This window comes from Bactrocera dorsalis, chromosome 4, assembly GCF_023373825.1.
Source record: "Bactrocera dorsalis isolate Fly_Bdor chromosome 4, ASM2337382v1, whole genome shotgun sequence".
Lineage (NCBI taxonomy): Eukaryota > Metazoa > Arthropoda > Insecta > Diptera > Tephritidae > Bactrocera > Bactrocera dorsalis.
The window spans coordinates 5,404,992-5,428,277 of NC_064306.1; the positions used below are offsets into that span (position 1 = coordinate 5,404,992).

Below are 23,286 nucleotides of genomic sequence, written 5' to 3' on the forward strand. Positions count from 1 at the left end.
TTGTTTTCTCTCAGAGTTTACGGACATTGACATTGATACATACAGACATATTTGTGAATATTACATATGCATATATATTTTCTATATCTTTATATGAGTTCCCTACCATATGCGAATTTTCCTTTTGTTCTCTTTTGTTAATTAAGACAATAGTAGAAAAAATTTCCTATTTTACCCCATTTAAAGGGTCCATTTCGAGATTTCTTACTTTTTAAAAGAAAAAAACACAGAAACTTCAATTTAAAGGGGATTGTTTTTTATCATTCGAAATAACATTCTCTGGCATTTATTTTTTAGGACTATTTATTTCAAATATTGGCCGCGGCTACGTCTCAGATGATCTATCCGTTGAGTCTATTTTTCGATGACTCGTTCAAGCATTTCGTTTGATAATTGGCGAATGACGTGCGTGATGTTTTGCTCCAAGATCTGAATCGAAGCAGGATTTTCCACATAAAGTCGCGATTACGCGGCTACATTCTCGCCGGAATTATTTTTAAAAAAATATAGACCGATAATTCCACCGGCCCACAAATCACACCCAACCGTTAATTTCTAGATGAAATAGCAGCTCTTGAATCTCTTCAGGTTGCCGTCTTGTTACTTGTGTCACCTAACCTAACTCCCTCAACCAAAAGAGTTTATATAGCTTTAATTGCAGAGTAACGGCATATTTGTAACGTCAAAGTATATCTAATCATTTTGTGGATTATGCGAAAAATTTTAATAAAAGTCCATAAAGCAATAGATTGCTGATTTTTATAATTTAAAATGCCTTAGTGACATCAGCTGACTCAAAACAAAAGAACAACAGAGAAGAATGCATAATTATGAGCGCAAGCAATAAAATGCGAGCAAAAAGACATTTACACACACACTTTGGCACCGCTGAGTTTAACGAGCGACATTCATTGAGAACGCATGTGCAAATCGTAAAAAATGCGGCATAACAGCGCTTGCCGGCGGGCGGCAATTTTTATTGACAATTACGAAAGTGAAATAGTGGGAGAGGATCGCAGAGTCAAACGAGCAGTTGGTTTAACGATTTAGGGCAAGAAAAAATGTAATGTTCGGGTTTTGGATGTTTGAAAGTTAATTTTGAAGATGTTTGGCGTTGAAATTATTGAAAAAATATTGAAAAAAAAAAGAATATAAAAAAAAAAAATTAAAAATAAAAAAAAATAAAAAAAATAATAAAATATAAAAATAATAAAACATAATAATTATAAAATATAAAAATAATAAAAATATAAAAAAAAAAAAAAAAATAAAAAATATAAAAAATATAAAATTAAAAAAATATTAAAAAATGTTGAAATAAGAAAATTAAATAAAATTATTTGTAAATAAAAACAATAATTTTGAACGGTTGTAATTTCTTTTTATTTTGTTTGTTTTTAATTTTTTAATTTTTAATTTAATTTTTTTTTATTTTTCTTACATAAATAATTCATACTTTTTCTATTTTTAAAATTTTTTATAATTTTTCTTTTTTTAATATTTATTTTTTTTTTTTTTTAATTTTTTTTAATTTTTATAATTTAATTTTGTAATAATTAAGTATATATTTTTCTTTAAATTTGTTAAATTTTTATTTTTTTTTTCCATTTTGTTAATTTTTCACATGAAATTTCATTAAAATTTTTGATTGTCGCTATTTTTTGTTATTTGCATAGAAATATGTATGTAATCTAATTTTTCATGCAATAGTCTTCACACGGATATTAATCTACGCGTTTTTGCACTAACTGTCTCTGACTCTCTGATGTTTCTTTTACCTGCGCTCATTGCGAGTATTCTCGGCAAAACGCTGGGTTTGATAGCCGGATTTACATATACACCCCTTTAAGCAAACAATAATGCAATAATATGTAGAAAATTCAAACAGAACATTAGCGACTTGGCAGCATCATGGTTATTGTATTTACAAAGGCAGCCAAACGGATAGCGAAAACATAAATCTAAATGGTATCAATATTGTAACCTGACTATATACATATTCACATTTGCATTTAGATATATGTACATAAATGTACATACGAATGTAAATTTTCTAACCAAAAAAAAAAAAACAAAAACAGATTAGCAAAGGTGTAAAGGTATAAACAGAGCGAGACCAGGCGAGGCAAGTTGGCCTAAATGCCCATTGATATTATGTTAATTGCTATGCAAAGTCAAATGCAAGGCAATATTTTTAAATTTTTCATTTTTTATTTTTAATATCTTTAAACCCACTGTATGTGAATTTTGTAAGTAAAAAAAATATTTCAAGTATAACAAAAATAACAACGGAAAATGGAGTTGGTAGCACGAAATAAAAGCAAAATGTTGTTTAATTGCAGCATAGCAACTTAATTAAATTTAATTATATGTTAGCAACATAGTCATACACGTTATTGAGGAATTAGAGCGCAGTGGTGTGGCTTGAAAGCATGTTTAAAGTGAAAAGCATAAAAATGTAGCATAGCCACAGGGGTCAGCGTCGGTAAAATGCAGTTAACTTCGCTGAAGCTGGCTTAAGAAACTTGAAATTTTTAGAGTAGTTGGAAAATAATTTTTTGGAATGAAAAAAAAAAATTTAAAAAAAAAGAAATAAAAAAATAATAAAAAAAAACCAAAAATTAATTTAAAAAAGAAACAAAAACTAAATAAAAAAAAATATAAATTAAATAAAAAGATAAAAATTAAATAAAAAGATAAAAACAAAGAAAAAAATTAATTAAACTAAACATACATGTATTAAATTAAATTATTTAAAAAATATATTAAAAAAATACTAAAAAAAAATAAATAAAAATCAAAAACAATACAAAAAAAATTTGTAAAATTTTAGATAAAAATTCAATTGAAAAAAATATATTTTTGATTCCGAATAAAAATAAAAAACATTATTTTACGACCCATCCTAATATTCAATGGCATGGCCGCACTTGTGCGCCAAAAGCGCGCAACCATCTATCAATACAGCTAAAAATACGAAATATGTACATACGTGTGTAAAATAAGAACAACGGGGTAAATAGAAACCAGAGACTTTTCTTAAGTGTAGTGCAGAACTGTCAAAACGTCAAGTGTCAAGTAAATGTTTGGTGACAATATGGCGACGCGTTGCAATGCTTGCTGAATAAGAAGCAAAAAATAGCTGTACAATTCATTTATTTCTCATCGTGGTAAAACAAAAGTCAATCACGAGTTGTAGTGGAGGCGTGGGATAGAAAGAGTGGCAAAGGGCGGGGGAAGGTCGAATTAAAGAATGGCATATGTATGTATGTATGTAAATACAACATGCTGCATAATTAAATGAGAAAATATTTTTGTACAAAAAAATTAAAGGAATTCGCAAATTAAAAAAATATTGAAAACAAACTTAACTAATAAATAATTAAATATAAAAAACAATTAAAATAAAATAATCTAAAATAATAAACAAAATTAAAAACGAAATAATTGAAAAATAATATATTAAATAAAAAATTCGAATAATCTAAAAAAAAATAAATATAAATAAAAAATATATTTTTAACTACTTAATATGTAAAAATTATTTTAAAACTCTTTATAATAAAAGTTTAACATGTGAAAATTAGTTTTAGAAATACATTTTACTATAACAAAAATTTCTAAAAAAATTTAATAATTAAAAAAGTATAAAAAATTAATTGTATAATTTTAATAATTAAAAAATATGCAGCTATAAAATAGGTAAAAACAATACCATAATTAATAAAATTAAATTAAATAAAAAAAAAATATTATTTCAAATTATTTAAAAAATACCTTTAAAAGTCATACATAATGTACAAATTTCAAAAAAAAAAATTAAAAAAAAACAAAAAAAAAATTAAAAAAAAACAAAAAAAATAAAATTTAAAAAAAAAACAAAAAAAAATAAAATTAAAAAAAAAACAAAAAAATGAATATAAAAACTAAAATAAAATAAAAACCAAGAAAAACTTAATATAAAAAAATGTAATTGCAATAATTAAAACCCATGACGCATAAAAATAAACATTTAAAAAAATAATAATTTGTATGTAATATTTAATTATTTAAAAAAATATGCTCAAAAATTATATATAAATTTAAAAAAATAAACAATTTAAAAATAAAAATCAAAAATTAAAACAAAAAAAATCACAATAATTAAAAAACAAAGTTTATAATTGTAATAATTAAATGCCGCATAAAGAAAAAATTTAAAAAATTTTTAAAATTAAAATTTTTATACAAAAATCATAAAAATTCATTAAAAAAAATAATGTGACAATAATAAACTATTTGAATATAAACAACGTCAAAAATATATTTAAAAAAAATTTAGTATGCTGTAAAAATTATATAAACGGATATTAAAAAGTTTTTACGTAAAAAATGTATTTAAAAGCGTCTCAAGATAAAAACTGCGTTGCCTTTAATTAAAATTAGAAAGTGCGAAAATCGAATAGCTTACGTCAAAAGCCATGTTTTACGCTTTTCGAAACAGAAAAATATTCCCACACTTCGGCACTTTCTATTTTCGGCAACATTTTATTATTTTTCCCCCTAATTTGAGGCTTTTAATTTTTTCCACTTGAGTTCAATAAACCGGCGAATGAATGAATGTGCGCTTTTGCTTTACTTTTATTTTAATGTTTATTCTTTTACTCTTTAGCTATCTGCTTGCCTAATTTTAAACAGCTGTGGCGCGTAAAGCGTTCAACGACAGCCCACCAACCAACCAACAGCCAGGCAGGCAGCGAGCCGTTCCTTACGCAGTCGAAGAACCCTGCCTGCTGCCATGAGCATGCCTTACCATACCCAGCCCAAGCGTTCACTTTCTTTTTTTGTTTTTATTTTTCAGCAGTGATTCTTAATTTTAGTATTGGGGAGCGTGGCGTGTTGCACATTGAACCCTTCGTCGGTCGATCACTCGCCTTGCTGTTACGTGTACGGCGGCTAGGAGCTGGCGTGCGCACTTCCTGCCACCTCTACGTCCATGCGTGTGTGTGTTTCCTCCTTGCACGCTTTCGCCGTTTACTTAAAATTGTTGCATTATCGTTTATTCAACCGTTGCTTTGACATTTTCTGCTTTTGTTTTGCGCATTTCCAACGAAAATAAAATGCTTGCTTATTTTCGTATTTTCATATGACTCGTTCTTATTTTTACTTAAAACAAGACATTCCGTATGCTCTGACGGACTGTGAGTTGTCGTGCTTAATTTGATACCGTTACTTGCTGCTTGCTGATTTTTCCAATTTTTTTTATTTTATTGTTAATTTTTTTTCGACAGCGCTAAACTTAAAATGTTTGTTCATTCCTATCAACGCCACGAATCTGCTGCTAGGAGTAGCCTTTGTTTTCTCACTTCCCCCCACATTTAGCAATGCATACGTGCGAGCATTTTTTGGCTAGCTTTCAGCTGAAAATAGACGAAAAGCTACCAAGCACTTAAGCTTTCATTGAATCTCTGACATGTTTTTCTTCTATTTTTACACTCTGTTTGACCATCTGTCCAATCGCCTTGACTGTTGGCGTCAAGCAACATTGCATGTATGTTTTTACTGATTTTCGATATTGAAAATATAACCCTGATTCTTAAGCGCTTGTCAACGCTCTGTGACTCCCGCTAATCATAGTTAAACCAAAAAAGATGGGGTTTTTTTCTTCTTATGCCACTATGGTATTGTTATAACCGTTATACACACACACGTATCTCCACACCAAGGTCATCAAATAGCTTTAAAGTCATTCGGTAGCGCTGAAAGTCCACAAAGACATATCTGGTGTTTTTGCTTAGTCTTAAGTGAGTCAATTGACAAATTTTGCTGAGGTGTGGGCGTGAGTTGGATACTATGTCTAATGAGCTAATTAATTGGCGTGCGATTTTTTATACGAAAATTCTATTTTTATAAAAAAAAATCAGCAGCATGACGACACGCTATCTTTTAATAGCGCGCAAGTTTGCGAAAATTCGAAAATTGGTAATACTAACTAATGACTCAACGTTGTCGTCATGGATGAGAATTTGTAAGCATTTCAGCTAACCTATTTCTGGGTTAGCAACAAAGCTTGACTCATGGCCAAGCGATCGAACTACACTATACTCGTATAGAGATGGTCCTTGGAAATCCGTAGTGCCCCTCCATATTATGCCTTTTCTGTCGAGTAAAAATAATGGTATCATTGAGTATATTCCCCGATATGTTTTAGTGAACATCCCCAGCGATTTTGACATCCTGTTCGAAGATGTACCTAAATAATATCATCCATGTATGAGCATTGTGGTGCGAAACTCGGATAGATTTTAGCAGTTAGGATCTAGTTTAAAGTAGTTCCTGATCCACTGAGACTTACATAAACAAGTTTAGTTATTGATATACAAATCAATTCAATTAAATTTAGTTGCTGTCTAAATCAGCTGGTTGTGAATCATGGTGGTAAATCAGAATCGCACAAGGAGATTTCTAGTTGATTAGCTTCAAATCTCCTGGATGGAGATTAGCAAATATCATTTCTGTATGGCGAAATCTTGCTAAATCGAATATATTAGTAAGATAGTCTACTTAACAGCCTAAAAAATAAAATGTCGGCCGGAACATGGTTTTTTATGTCCTAAAAACCTTCCATAGTATCAAGTTTAAAAACATAAACTTTTTAGTTATATTCTTCATATAAGTTGGTGTAAAATTCCGACGAGCGTCGATAGTTTGAAGCTTCGAAATCCTTATGAAAGTTGTTTGCTTCCGTCTTGGTCGTCTCATTTGAGTGAAATTTCAGTTTTCAATATCGTATCACAAGCAGTATCTCTCGGTCAAACTAAAGGCACTGCAGTCCACATTATATTCCTTAGTTCTACTATTTTCATATGGGGCATGTAGATGTGGTGAGTTTATCTGTTTCCTCATATACTGACCGTTTTTCGAAGTGGATCGTAGCATACTGCTAAGTAGAAAGAGTTTTGTTATACGATGGTTGGCTGGAAAGGGAGGTGATCATCATAGTTATTTGGTAACTTCATTTATGCGGGTAAATCCTTAAAAATAGTTTTATAGATCCATAATCGTGCACTACGGACAAACAGTATCGGTACGCTAACTCTGTTGCGAATAAATTTTGGAATTTTTGAGACCCTTGGTTTCATCAGGAGCTTATACATATGTAGATATATACGTATTCGAGGGCGTGGACACGCAGCACAGTCATTCAACATATGTTCTCTCGGGGACCATATTTTTTTCGAAATTCGAAACACTGACCGACGGTAAAAAGCGTTTATACGCAATGACCTAAAAAAAGGAACACCTGTGGATTTCCATGCAACTATTACTGTCATTAAAAGCTGATCTGTTTGAGAAAAAAAAACCACAATTATATACACGTTTCAGGTGGTCGGAGCACGATATATTATATGTATATATTTACTTACTTATATGGAAGGACACACACACAGCATAAATGTATTTATGGGAAGCTTGTGGGCGCCGCCATAACTGAAGCATTATGAATCACCCCCAAAAAAAAAACATTTAACAAAAATCAAATTAGTACAAAAAAGCCAAGGTTTTGCCCGATGCGAGATAATTAGCTGAGGTGAATGTATTTGGAAAAAGGTCAAAACGGCTTGTTGGGAAACTCAGAAGTTGAATGCAAAAACAGTAGTTAAAACTCGAAAGCAAAACTAATAAGCAAAACAAAAAAACAAAAACTTCTTTTTTTTTAATTAAAGGAAAACATCAACCACTTTTGGTGTGTACTTTTGTGCGACGCAGAAAATGATTTTTAAAATTTCACAGGTAGGTAAATCAAATAACAACAACCAGCTTCATTGTCAGCAGGGTTCGGTGCCGTAGGTGGCCACACCACCAAAAGCTATAAAAGAAAACTGTATGTACAGCCTTTTTGTGAGTCAGAGTCGAAAAAAGCCAAGCTGTACGAGGGGGAAACCCCACAAACGTGCGGTTATATTTACAGACACTGTTAGTTGTTGTTGGAAACAATAAAAAAGAGACACAAATTGAACTGCTTATGACGAGTGAAGTAGAAAATTTGTTTCGCACGCTACGGCTGTAATATTGTCTATACAGATGTGTTTATATATATGTACATACATAAATATGTATTAAGTGAGAATGACGTGAGACCAAAAAACTTCAGAGTTTTTAGAGTTCTTTTTTATGGATATTAAGAGTCAAAGTTTCAATGCAAAACAAATACAAAGCTTTAACTAGTAAATTTTACATAGCGCTAACAATCTAACAGTCGTGAGCTTTAATCCCGACGGCAGAAATATCGAGAATTTCTGATCCCCGAAATGCTTTGGAGAAGATTTCTTCTAATTCGAGGGTGTTTGAGACTTCTTAAGCAGAGGTCCTATGTCGATTATCTGAATTCAAAGCTTTATAAACAACACTCAAACTCTTATAGTTGTTTACAGGGTGTTTCAACTTGTCGAAAATTTGGAAGCCGACAATAAATATATTTTCAAAATAACGCATAATACAGAAGCAAGGAAGGAAGGATACAATACAAGATAGTGAAACTGAAATCAGTTGCTTGGCTGAAGAAACTAATTTTTTATATTTTTACCTATAACTTTTCAATTCTATTTAAGTAAAGAGTGCTGCCAGATTTTCAAATACATTTATATAAACCGGTGCTTATATTTCTTACTTGAATAAACCACTGTTTCTGTATTTATATAACTTTTCATTTATATGTATTTAAGGCAACAGTGTTGCCATATTTTTAAATAAATATTTATACAAAAATTAGACTGGAATGTTTAACATTAGCTTAAATTCAGCTTGAATAAACTATTGTTTCTTTATTTATAACTTTTCATTTATATTTAAGCAAACAGTGTTGCCAGATTTTTAAATAAATATTTAAAAAAGTTGATATAGACTAGAATGTTTAATATTAGCTTGAGTAACCTACTGTATCCTTATATATAAATTTTCATTTATATTTAAGCAAACAGTGTTGCCATATTTTTAAATAAATATTTATACAAAAATTAGACTGGAATATTTAATATTAGCTTAAATTCAGCTTTTATAACTTTTCATTTGTATTTAGGGCAACAGCGTTGCCATATTTTTAAATAAATATTTAAAAAAATTGATATAAACTTGAATTTTTAATATTAGCCTAAATTTATCTTGAATACACTACTGTTCCCTTATTTATAACTTTTCAATTATATTTAAGCAAAACAGTGTTGCCAGATTTTTAAATAAATATTTAAAAAATATATTATATAGACTTGAATCTTTAAATTGGCTTAAACTTTAAAATTCTAAATATGTATATAATTTTACTCACATTTCTGCTTGGTTTTATCCATTGCGGCACCGCTGGTATCCTCTATTCTGTACATAGATGTAAATTTCTTTATAACAGCTGCTTAACGAAGAAATTCTATAAATTCACACGGACACACATAAAACAATGCGCACGCAGGGAGTGATAGCGAGAGACAGAGAGTTGTAGCGAGAAAGTGGGATATTTGGGGTGTAATGTGTTTCGACAACTACAAAAATACTAACGTTGACACTTTGTTGTAGAGAAAAAATTATATATATTTTTACTTTTCACTTTAACGAGCTACAACGCACACTGTTGATTAGCAAGCTAACACTTTATACTGACCTTTTACCCAAATATATTTTATTTTTATTTTATTTTGAATACAAATATTTTTAGTATATAGAAATTTTAAGATTTCTGGCTTGCACGACGCTTAAATCTTATTTTAAATAAATTTCCACTGTTGTTTTATTTTGTTATTTTTTAACGGCGTATTCTCTCTATTGAGTTTTGCACACATTTTTCGTTGTTTCACAAGCACACCACCGCGCTGTGGTGCGAAAACGATGTTTGCTTGCGCTGCCGTAAAGTACTTGGACGCGCTTTGACATTCAAAAATAACGGTGACATTTTTACACGCTGCTCGCTCTCTTATTAATTTTTATTTATTTTGCAATTCTATTTATTTGAAATGTTAACATCCAAACATCGAATATTTTAGACTTATATTTTTACATTTATGTAGACACACTTCTTTTATTGCTGCTTAGAAAAATAGATTTTCAAACACTTCCCAAAACACGCCTTTGAACACTTTAGTTTGCATTACTTTTTATTATTTGTATTTTTTACTTGCTTTCTTTTTAACTTTACTTAAGTTATTGATTTATTTTTTAGTACTTTTTGTCAATTTTTTTTTTAAATATTTTCGAGATTTTTACTTGACGTTGTAATTTGTTACAACTAGTGGAGATTTTGTAGAGTATGACAACAACAATGCATGAAATTTGGATACTCAAGCGCCCAGAGCCATTTAAACTTGAAACTGGCTGAAAAGAGAAAACGGAAATTCAAAAATTAGTACAAAACATAATTTTTGTTATATAACTGTACTTATTTAAATAATAAATTAGACAAAAATGAAGAAAAATAAAATATTATTACATTATTTATTATTGTTATTTAAATAAATATATTATTTTTATTATATATTCATAATAATAATATTGACAAAACCAAAATTTTTTTTTAATATTGCATAAATCTATCTGAAATGATGCTCGAATCTTTAGCAAAAGCTTGGTTCCGCAATTAAACCCACTGTCTGCTGCGTATAACAGCATACGTTTAGGCGAAGGTACCTTTCATTAACCTAGCAGCATTTTATACTTCTCAAACACTTTATAAAAAGCGTCGACATGAACCGTTAGATCATAAATACAAGAAAAACAACGCTATACGCCATTCTCCCAACGATTTGGTTCTAAGTAACCGGCACAGGTTTAGATGTATTATGTTCCATGTATTGAAGCCCACTGTAGTTATAATCTCTCAAGATGTGTCAGTCTTTACTGCGTACCCGAAAGCAGCTGGGATTCATACTTACAGTCTTACTAGCAATATTTCTAGGTATAATAGTTAGAGGTATTTTTATAGAAGTCGATTCTGGGTATTTATAATGGATCAATACCATCATACCCTTACACAACTTCGTTTTGGATACTGTAGCAGGTTACATTCCTATTTATCCATAAAAGACCTCGTCATATCAAACATTTGTTTAAAATGCAACGAGTCCAAACATGACTTTAATCTCTTTGCATGCCCAGCTAACACTACACATCTGACACCCCGTTCCTTATGATCCCAACCCGTCGAACCAGCACGTTTCCAGGGCCTACCGATGGATGACCTCAAAGGCAACTTATCGGAGCCTTAGCACCCTAACGGGGACAAGATAACCGTTACATAAACAATATATCAGTCGTTTCTGCGTAACTCGAAGCAGCCGGCTGAGGTCTTAGTCTTCCCAGCAACATGTTGCAATACGACATATAGGAATCATTGGTACAAAAACTGTTGAAACCAACTGATTTTATAAAAGAACAAGAGCTATCATACGTTTCTACATAACCGGAATAAGCTTGAATTTATAACCGATCAAAAGCTCACGGTTTTCTAAGCAATATTTTGCAACACGTCATCAAGTCTCTCAACGCAGCAACATTCCGCAAATTTAAACTCTTTAAAGCAAGACTAATATAATATTTGAAGATAACTATTGCCTTATCAGAGAGTTTGTGAGTTTTGAAATGTTCTAACCAACCGAAGATGCACTGAAACTTTTCAAGATGCTGCATGCACCTTCGAGCTGTCAAAAGACGGCATTTTCGCTCCGTTGAGGCCTTATTTAAACTCTACACTGATATTTGTTTTTTAGAGATGCAACTTTTTTCGCTGTATTTTCAATTTATGAAATACACACCTTCCTCGACTTTCATTATTTAGAACTAAAGACGCTGTCGTCTCCAGTTCCGCGTTCCCAACCAGCTGCATAAACATTTACGGAGCAACAACTAGCTTCAAAGTAGATTTCCGGTTGATATCAAGCAAACTATTGGAACAAAAGCAAGCCGTGACGTTATTTGCTGACAAAATTGTTGCCACACAGATTTATTGCACGTATAGACAAACAAATACATGTAATTTAGAAACCAGACTAACGCGCTCCATCAGATTGTGGTATAAGCAAAGGAGAGCATGAGATTACTGAAACTGATAGAAGCAACAGAGATGCGATAAGAAAACAAATAGGAGAAAGTTATAAGCAAAGTACACGCAATCGCAGAACACCTACAAGCATGTAGCACAGGCAGCGCAACACCATTAAGATTGCAGTTTCGCAAGCGGCGCGAGTTTATTGCCTGCTTTATCTCATGTAAGCCCCCACACATGTGAAGCGCTGATGCCAGACGGCAGCTAAAATACATAAATCAAATCAAATTATGGTTAGCGTGTAAGCAAAGCGAACAGCTGCAACGCGCACGCGCGACAATCAACTTACCACCAACGAACGTATGCGCGAGCAAACGAACAACTGTCGTGCTATAAAAATAAAACATATGTACATCCATATGTAGTTATGCGCGCATGTTTGGCGTATGAACGCCAAAAGTGATCTTCACTTGGCGGCCTACGCCATCGCGCACACGCGCAACCAAGCATCGCCAACAAAAAAATAAATGTCTATACAAATAAGAACAAATGCGTACGTGAGTCAAACGCCTAATGGTTTCAACAACATGCGCGGCAACAGCAACAGCAGCAGCAGCAAGTCTTGCGCTTATGATGTGTCTCCACCACTTTCGGTGTTATTATTGTTATGACAAGTTTTTTTTATTATTGTCGCTGCTGCTGTTGTTGTTGGTGTTGCTTTTAATAAACTGTTGGCGCAATCAGAGAGTTGAGAGATATTCAGTTGTTTGCTGGAAATGCTCGATTTGTTTAGATTACCTATACGGAGAGGGAGGCGCGTAAAGGGAGCAGGTTTTTATTTTTATAATTTTTTTTTTTTAATTTTCAGTCATGTTGTTGTTGTTAGTGTTATGCTAAAGCAACAGGAAAGAGGTTAATGATCGCTGAAGACGTTCGTCAAGTTCGTATATGAGACGCAACAAATGCGAGTTGTCAGCTCATCGGTAGTTTTAAATGCGAATATGGAAATGAAAACAGAAACAAGAGTCATAAGAAGAAACGTATAAAAATACACAGAAAAATATTAGACTGCAAGACGTGCAATAAAAGATCAATAAAATCGAAGCATATAAAAAAATACAATACCGTTCTTAACAATGGGGGTACTCGAGAATATCTTTATACATATATAAAAATCTTCTGACCGTGTGTTTGCATTTGAACTGCTCCTAAACGGATGGACCGATTTTGATGAAATTTTGTGTGTATGTTCAAGGATATTCGAGAATGGTTTAGATTTACAATTTGGTCCACTGGAAAATGTTTTTTAAATTATTTTTTCATTTTTAATCAATTGGTTATTTTGGAATGTTTGATCGATAGATGGCGCTACCATCGCAGTATCCAATATTCAAACCTTAAATTGGCGTAAACGTGCATTAAACAAAACGATGCCAAAGCAGAAGGCGACATCTGATGATCAAGTTTTTATATTGAGGACAGAATTCGTTCTTAAGTAATAAATTGGGTGATTCAATACATCTATGGGTAGCTATAACATTTTTTTCATACCTGCTAACTATTGGAAGGGGTATCTTGACAGGCAATTTAAAATTGCAAAAGGTCTGGCATAACAAATTTGAGATATACAGAAATTGGATCTCGATAAAATGAAAGCTCGCCATCAACAAACTGATTGGACCTTATCAGGCTGACCAGATATTCACCATGCGCCAAATGTTGGAAAATACCCATGGAAAGACGATCGATACACACCACCTCTTCGTCGATTTCAAAGCTGCTTTTGACAGCAGGAAACAGCTCCGTCACGATCGGGATACCAATCGTTCGATACCAAAACGAGGTTTCAGACAAGTCGACTCTCTTTAGTGCGACTTCTTCAATCTACTGCTTTAGAAAATAGTTCGACCTGCAGCACTGAATAGAGAAGGTACATACAACATCTTGGGTGTACAGCTGCTGGCGTACGCGGATTAGATCCATATAATTGACCATAATAACCGCGGCGTTAGTTATGCTTTCTCCAAATTGAATAAGGAAGAGAAGGAAATGGGTTTGGATAAGATGATATATCTCCTGTCATCAAACAAACAGTCGTAGCACTCCCGACTTGTTTCCCACGTCATTGTTGACAGTCATAACAGCGAAGTCGTAGATAATTTAATCTAACTGGTTCTGCTGCCCCTGTCTACTTGGCTTTTCGACTAATACTTTACATGTTTCTGGCTTTTCACAGCACAAATTTTATTGTTTTAATTTTTTCCACCAGATCATCACTTGAAAAAATTAAAAATTTTCTGAAAGTAAATTTATCTATTTTTATTTAATTTCTCAAGCAGTCCGACCCAGCGTTTCGCACCGTTCGTTGCAGTGCGTTCGGTTCATTCGCCATACACTTTTTCATTGCTTCGCGTGCTTTTCATGCCATACCATTCTGTGCTGCGTGCTGTCGTTTGCCTTTACTTTGGTTATTTATATTGGCTTTAGCTACACAATACGACCTGTACTTTTCGGTTCGTTTCTAATGCCGTTTCGTGGAATAATTCCCTACTTGCCGTTTTTTACTTGTTTTATTTTTAGGTGCTTATCTTTGTTGTTGCCGCGCAGCCTTTTTATTTTTATCTAGCGAATATTTGCGTTTCAATTTTAGGGTTTGGAATAAAAGGCAATATAAAGCATTTGGGTGACGCAAAGGCTTGCGGATTTCGAAATTCAGAAAAAATCGAAAAACCGAACTCTGCTAATATATTGCTCGAGATTTCAATGTGAAACTCGATAGTTGCTAAGCGCCGATGACTTTTAACAAGCTTTTATGCGTTAATCAGCTTTCAAATTCGAGCTAAAGATAAAGTCAACAGTTTTTAAGAATACCATCATGGAATTCTCAAAATGTATACAACGCAGAAGATTGGTCGTTTACAGAATCCGTTGGGACGGCCATCTTTGACATGGAAGCTATCCTTAGCTAAACCGAAATTCAACAGTTTGTAAGAAAACCAAATAAAAATTAGACGTTGACAGCATCCGTTGAGACGGAGGAGGCGGAGAAAGCGGACTCCGCCGCAAGGTTTGATCTAGCGAATCTTAGTAGCTGTTTTTTGAAGCTGGATATTTGACTAAATACAAGTACAGCTTATTCGCTGTTGCCAAATCTTCCGCAGAACCTTTCTCTCGAAAACTCGTAAAGCTAACTCATCACATGTTGCCATCGTCCATGTCATTTTGAACGCGAAATGAATTACCACAGATAGTACGAAACAGGACGCATTATACCTAAGAGCCAACACGTTTTAGGGGAAAACCTGACTTCAGCTTTGCAAAAAATACTAAATAAAACAACGGATATTAACAAAATATACAGCATTCAATTACAAGGAAGTGGCAAACAACGTGCAGGAAACGTGTATATAACACCGCTGACTAACTGTGGAACCACAACGATGACAAAAGTACTGAAGATGCGGCGCAATAAGTTTAATGCAGTAACGTCGAAGGAAAGAAAAGGCCAAAACAAAACAGACTACATACTTATACCAACACAAGCCGGCAATATGGCGGTACAAACAAGCACATAAGAGTACGAGCAACAACAGAAATCGTGGCTGGTAGGCTCAAATGCACATAAACCAGTTTTTTGGCCGGCTGGCTTGCTGACAAACAGCAGACTCTGACAGGCGAACAAACTGGTTGCTGCCCGGCCGGCTGGCTGGATTAAGCGCCTGAATCGTTAGCTGCAGCACAACAGCAACAACAAGAACCACTGTGATATCGGTTGATTTTGTGGCAGCATAGCGTGTTATGGTGTGGCAAGATACGGTATGCTTGCAAATAATCGGCCGATACCATACAATGGCAACAGCGCCATTTCCTACCTCATTTATTTGTTTGTCCGGCATTGCCACTTCATTATCGGTTTGGCCACTGCACAACACAAACAACATTTGTTTGCACTGTTTTTAGTATTTACCGTCAGGCAGTGTACCGCGTTGCCGGTACGGGCCGGGCTGGGCCGTTTCATCCAGGCGTCCGGTACACGCTCAAATGTACGGTCTGCTGGTGTTTTCTTTTCATATTTGTGTGTATTATTGCTTGAAAAGGCGGTTGGTGTCGACGAAGCCACTGAATGAAGTTCAGCATTTTTATTATGAAGTCGGTTTGGGGAAATAACATTTGTTTTTTTTTTCATTGGGAACTTTTTCGGCTATTGCTTTGCTGACCACCTTGTCACCTTTCTGATCAAACGCATAAGAAAGTCATATGAATTACAGCATGCAGCTGTTTCTTAACGTCGTACATAAGGCTGTGTACACACGCTGCATGATATTCAATTAATTTATTTTATTTCATTTCAACATTCCTGCTCCCATACATACATATTTATATGTATATTTGATCCACTTTTTCGCTTAATCATCCGCACTGCCGGCACAGCAATTGAAATAACCAATAAACTTGCAGCTGCTTGCTTGGCAACGCATGCATTGCAACGGCGCTGAGTGTAAGCTTACAGAAACTTAACTTTGAGCGCAACCAAATCAACTCTGGCTTTGCGTGTTTGTTACTATTTATTGTTAATATTGTTGTACCATTTGTCTGGTTGTTGACTTCCTTTGCCGTCTCGTCACGCTTTGTTTTGATCTCCCCTTTACATTTGCCACCATTTTATTACGGCTGTCTCCCTTCGAATTGCAGCCGGTGTTGCGCCTGCGTCCATGTCTGCGGTTTCTTTGCCTCATCCTGCCTATGACAGTTTAATTTGAAGACGCTGTGACTGTGCGACTGAACCCCAGATATTTATATACATCTACATACTACAGTAATAGTTGTTGTGGAAACCACTGTCGACGACTTGGTTGTTCAGGTGCATTCGTAGCAGTATCCTATACCGCTGCTTCTGGCTATTTTTAGAATATTTTGTATGCTTATGCAGCTCTTCAATTGCTTGCCTGCCGCAAAGCAGCAACGCTTTTGTTTTTGTTTTTGCCTTTAGCGCGTACAGTTGCACATTTCTACCATGTGTTTGCAGTTGGCAGTAAAACGCTTGCGCAGCTCGTCGTGCGACGCTGGCAGACAATCAATATGTATGTATATGTGCGGGGCGCAATTCGAGGGTGACAACGCTGAGTATGAACTCAGCATCTGCACTTCATTATTAAAAAGCTATAAATCAATGTGTGCCGTGAAACAACTGCAGCCGGCAGTTATATCAATAACATCAAAGAGAGTTCAATGCACTTTTGTATTACCATAAAAAGTAAATGGTGTCTTCGAAGAGCTTGAAGAAATGAGCAAGACTGAGGTTGAAATAGTGTTTCGCGTGGAAGTCCTAGCGTTCCCTTCGTTTTTCGAAACGCCTTATCTATGGTTTACGATAACTTCACCCGAAAATTTTGTAGTGTGTTTGATGACATTAACAGAGAATCTTCTGCTATGCGCTTTTCCCTAAAAGCTAAACTCTTTATTTGAACTTGTACTGTCAACAATTGAATCGTCTGAAATACGAAAATCGGACAGTTTTAGAGAGAGAGGAATCTTGTTGCAACAGTACAACGTCAGATCGCACACATTGATAGTGACTCGCCAGAGCTTTGGAAGATTAGTTTGGAGGTTCTTTTGATCACTGTTATTGTAGGGTCCTGGCATCATGGGATTCTTCTTCTTCTTTACTGGCGTAGACACCGCTTACACGATTATAGCCGAGTCAACAACAGCGCGCCAGTCGTTTCTTCTCTTCGCTACATGGCGCCAATTGGATATTCCAAGCGAAGCCAGGTCCTTCTCCACTTGGTCCTTCCAACGGAGTGGAGGTCTTCCTCTTCCTCTGCTTCCCGCGGCGGGTACTGCGTCGAATACTTTCAGAGCTGGAGTGTTTTCATCCATCCGGACAACATGACCTAGCCAGCGTAGCCGCTGTCTTTTAATTCGCTGAACTATGTCAATGTCGTCGTATATCTCGTACAGCTCATCGTTCCATCGAATGCTATATTCGCCGTGGCCAATGCGCAAAGGACCATAAATTCTTCGCAGAACGTTTCTCTCGAAAACTCGTAACGTCGACTCATCGGTTGTTGTCATCGTCCAAGCCTCTGCACCATATAGCAGGACGGGAATTATGAGCGACTTATAGAGTTTGGCTTTTGTTCGTCAAGAGAGGACTTTACTTTTCAATTGCCTGCTCAGTCCGAAGTAGCACCTGTTGACAAGAGTAATCCTGCGTTGGATTTCCAGGCTGACATTGTTGGTGTTGTTGGCATCATGGGATTACTACTACTTAGATTGATAGTTACTCGAAAGCTTAGTTTGGAGGTTCTTATGTTCACACTATACAGTCGGCTACTGGCACCAAATGATTACTACTCGTACCCGTCTGTGGCTAATGGTTTTAGGTGTAAAATTCGCTAGAGACGCTTGTGAAAATCTACTGTTCGTTATTTAAGTAGTTTCGGATAGTCACGGTCATTTGAATACTGCTGTCAGTCTGTTCTCTTGAGGCCTTGGAAACTCAATGATTTTCAAAATATTAAAAAAAAAAATATTGTACGCACATTATTTAGTTGAGAAAACTTATAAGCACAGCTTGAGAGCACCGAGTTCAGCAATGTTTAATTACAGCGCCAAGTTAAGGTCGTCATGTCGTCATAACAGAAACGTTATGAAAATAGCTGCTTAAATAAGTATATATAAAATTATTGCGCATAAAAGTGTTGATAAACATGAAAAGGCTTTTTACTTTTTAATGTGTTAGTAAGAAATATTTTTTGGCAGGCAAGAAGAAATTGCCCGGCAGGAAAAAACTAGTCGGACATACATACATACATATGTATGTATGAGCACAATCGCGCTTTTGCCGGCCAATGCTATTTCCAAGTGAGCCGCTACCTACGTTACATACAAGAAATCTATATAGAATCGCCACCAAACATCGCCACCGAGCGCACACCAAATGCCTCCACCCACAAACCAACTTGACGTATGAGTTTTTAGCGCACAGCAACAGCGCGTTAAAACGTTTTATAAAACTATGCGGCAACAGTGCTGCACATGTCGAAGACATAGACAATACGTCGGTCGGCTGATTGAGCCAACCTACAGACAGATAGACACAGAAGCCGACACACAAACGGTTAGTCAGACGGCAAGTTGGCGTGACGAACGCATTGGCGTCTAGCGCCGTGTACGGTCAAACGACTGGAAGCGGCAAACGAACACTTTATAGATATGTATGTATGTGAACATGTAGTCAACGTGCGTGTGTGAGTCGGATGTACGGTGTGCTGTTTGTACGTTTATATTGGCGCATGCATAAAAGCCGACTATGTATGTATATACTCTAGTCGGCCCCGGCCACTCGTTCGTCATCATAGCGCAGTTGCTTGGCGCTGTCGTCGTCGTCATGTGTGACCTAAATTTTATTAACTTTGCTGCTCTTGCTGCCACCGCCGCCAACATTCGCTACCCACACACACACACACACATTAAGATTGCTTGCTATTCGGCGGACTTTTTCTTTCCATTTCAATTATTTGCTGTCGCTCTTTGTATTGTTACTTTTGCTCGCTGGCATTTGCCTGAATTCTTGTGATTTTATTTATGCATATATATTTTTTTTTGTTTTTTTGTTTTTCTTTTTGCTGTTGATTTAGTTTAATTTTATTTTCTTGATTATATTATCGCGGCGTTAGTGAAATGAAAATGAATTATGTAGCGCATATGCGGCGACTTATTAGACGCAAATGTGAAATGCTATCTAAGCAAATATCGAGATGTCTGTGAGCGAAAAGAAATTGTCGGAATATGTGCACAGCAGCTTTATAATGCCAAGCGCAAAGTAAGCGCACCAGACAGTTGCTAGCTTAAGATCTAGCGGTATACTTTGTTTTTGTTTTATTTATTGCGAAAAATAATCGCATAAATCAAAGCTCAGCGTTCATTGGGGAGAGTTCGTGCGAAGGTACAAAGTCGAGATATTGCATAATTCGAACTCTAGAATTGTTTGTTACTGATGAAAATGGCGATTTGATTTTGCTATAAAAAATGCACGATTATTTTACTCTCAAACTCCAATACACCCTATGCTTGTTAACTTCTTTCAATAAATAAAATTACTTGGCATTTTCAGACTACATATGAGACATTCATACCCGTTCACACGGTGCACGAATTGCTTATCCCCCTCACTTTCTTATCTTTTCCATTCCTTTTTACCCTTTTATTAAGTTCTGTCCAAATTATTGCAATGATATGAAACTGAAAACGCTTATCATCGCGTTGGCGTTATGACGTCAGAAAACGTCGCATTTCACATGCGCTTATCTTTATTGCGCGCTTTTTGGCAATTTTTTTAATAAATGCGGTTCCACGTTTTCGAATTTAGCAGATAGGAATTTTGATAGAAGTTTGTGCTTTCAGCATTTGACAAGTGACCTTTTCACCTTGACGCGGGCGGTGCAAAAATTTTGCGAACTGAAGTTTTTAGTTTCTCTCACATTTGGTGATTTGATGACGCTTTGAAATAGGAACGAGAGCGACAGTATCTATCGTATTGCTGGTATTTAAAGTTTTCAGATCCATAAAATCTATGTTTAAGTTAACTGCAAAAAGCTCTCTGCAGCGGTTCCAAACCATACATCGCGCATCGGCGATATTTGAAGACGACTTAAGCTTCATCTGACATATTGACAGCGACCGATTTTTTGGGAAATTTTTGTATACATACATATGTTTTCAAACGACAATTTTCCAAAGAAAATTTCGAAATTGGTTTTTGAACAACAGGTTGTAATGTTATTGCTTTTATCTATCAAAATAGCTGTTGTAATTAAAGTCTGAAGTGGGCTCAAGTGCATGGCGCCAGCAACCATTAAGGTGAATTTGAATGTAAATAAATAAAAACAGTTACGGTTGAACCTGTCAGGCACAAGTTTGCAATCGACACAAGGAATGAAGTGATATTTCTTATCACAATGACGGAAACTGCTTATTTAATAAAAACTCAAAATCATAAAATACATACATACATATGTATGTACAAATATTGTTGCTTAGAGGCGCACACACGACAGTAGGTCAATTGTATTTGACGGCAATATTAATTGCAGGTAAATAAATTAAAGAGCGTACAACGAAACGTCAGAACACTAAAGTTAACACACTCATTAACGCTGCGCGTGCGAGCGTATCAAGCGACAATTGCATAGAATGAGTTACTAAAAAATTTAGAAATAAAAATTCCACAATGACTTGACAGAAAAAACACATTTGCATGCATTGAAGAAAAAAACAAAAAAAAAAAATTGACATAAAAAAAGAGCGAAAAGACGAAGGCGCTTGGTTATTCAACCTTGATGGCGCAGTTCGTTAGCCACCAAGGCCACACCGTGCCCGCACCAAACGATTATGTACGATTTTGCATCTAACTGCAAATGGAGCAGAATGTCTACGCGGCCGCGTCTGGCTTTTGATTAATTTAAGACCCTAAACAAGTATAAAAGAAAAGTAATATGGACAAAGTATAACAACAAATGCGCGATAAAAACAAAAAAACAAAGTATGTGGTAGCATTTCAATATGGAAAAAATACAAAATACGACGTTACGTTGTAAACAACCACAAAAACAATATCAGTAACCAAAACAATAACAAAACCTGCAAAAACAAAGAGCGAATTGAAGAAGCGTCGTCGGTACTCATAATAATAAATAACAACTGTAATAAACAAATGAAAAAATCTAATAACAACAATAAAAGGAAAACAACAACGACATAGGCCATAAAAATAATCGAGAATCGGCAATGAAGGTGAAGAGACTCGAGCTCAAATGACGAATAATAAACGACGCCGTCAGAAAGCACACCACAACAGAGACAGAAAATGCATTAGAACGTTAACTCATAGCCGGAAAATACAATAAAAGGCGTACTCAGAAGAAAGTACAAAAATGCGCATATGCAGCTAACTGTGTTAGTGGCGGTTCACACACGAAGAGTGTTGTTGCTGCAACACGTAGTTTGTTGGCAAAGGGGCGACGAGGTAAGACGAAGAACAGAAAGTATAGATTTCAATGAAGAAAATGAAAACAGATTTAATTTTTTTGTAAAAGAAAATGTGGCTTATTTGAATTTTTTACATAAATTTTAAGATTAAGAGAAATAGTTAAGCAAACGTTGCAGGTCTTTTTATTATTTTTTTCCATAGGACTTCTGCAAATCGAGATAACTTTAAAAACTCAACCACGCTTCCCTTCAACTTTGCAATCTTTGATTATTTTTTCTTTCCTTTTTGTTTTATCCGATACGAGTTGTGGTGCGAGAATTTGCCGCTAATGACCAAGAAAATTTTCCGTATATGAACTCAGATACAAAAGGTGAACAAAAAACAGAAAAACAATAATTCAATCGCAACAGCGCGGTAAGAGTAATATACTTATGTAGAATGAAAACAAATATTAAAATATGAATAAGAAATTAGTAGAAACGGGCTTTGTCTATCGGGCCATAATGTACAGATTTATGTATGTATGTGGGTATTCTGGTTACTGAATGTTTATTGCTGAAAAGCATTTTAAAACAAATTAGTAGAAATTTTCCCATTGAATTTCCAAGAACCCATTATTACAACGAGCTAGCTCGTGTGTGAACTATTGATTGGATACATTCGAAAAGTTGAATGTATGAACACCCACTTAAATTAGCAAACATTAGTCAAACCGATAATTGCCAAAATCGATAGTTTTGGCGCTTTTCTGCTCAATTGCCCATTTATTTATATGAAAATATGCAAAATTTCAAAATGATATTACGGGCAGTAATAATACAATTTATAAATGTGTTAGTATTATGTCAAAATCATAATACGGGAAATAATAAAACTTATGCAAGATTCGGACAATGATGCGTATGCAAAACAAATTGTCTCACACTGAAAGATAAACCTGGATGTCTGCAGATACATAAATAAAACAAATATAAGGACAAATTTTAAAGCGATGAAGTGGCGGCTCTGGCCCAAGTGTGGAAACAGCACATACAATAAAAAAAAATTAAATAAAGCAAGGTAAATAAAGTGACGGCAAAATACAAAGCTGCTCATCAAGCCGCGGCAACAGTGAGCAAAGGTAGACAACAAAGAAAACAGCGCTGTCAGTGGCGCAGATGACGATCAGCGGCGAATGGCGGTAAAAACAATGCAAACTAATAAAATTAACGGCAACAAACGGGATATATGTATGTACATATGTGATATGTGAATATTATATCAATAGGTGTATAGGGGGGAAAAATAG

General features: G+C 34.7%; 1 protein-coding gene across 2 annotated transcripts in view; it reads right to left on the minus strand.

Annotated features, from left to right (window-relative positions):
• Positions 1-23,286, minus strand: part of LOC105232092 (serine/threonine-protein kinase minibrain) — a 71,586-nt gene that overhangs the window by 38,185 nt on the left and 10,115 nt on the right. Inside the window, exons 2-3 of one of the 2 annotated variants that reach the window (XM_029552798.2) lie at positions 9,632-10,338; positions 9,305-9,351 (exon numbers count right to left, since the gene is read on the minus strand). In XM_029552798.2, the coding sequence (XP_029408658.2) occupies positions 9,305-9,326 (22 nt within the window). In that variant the 5' untranslated portion in view covers positions 9,327-9,351; positions 9,632-10,338. Of the gene's footprint in view, positions 1-9,304; positions 10,339-23,286 lie in introns of both variants that reach the window. The other variant, XM_011213695.4, reaches the window with a different exon arrangement.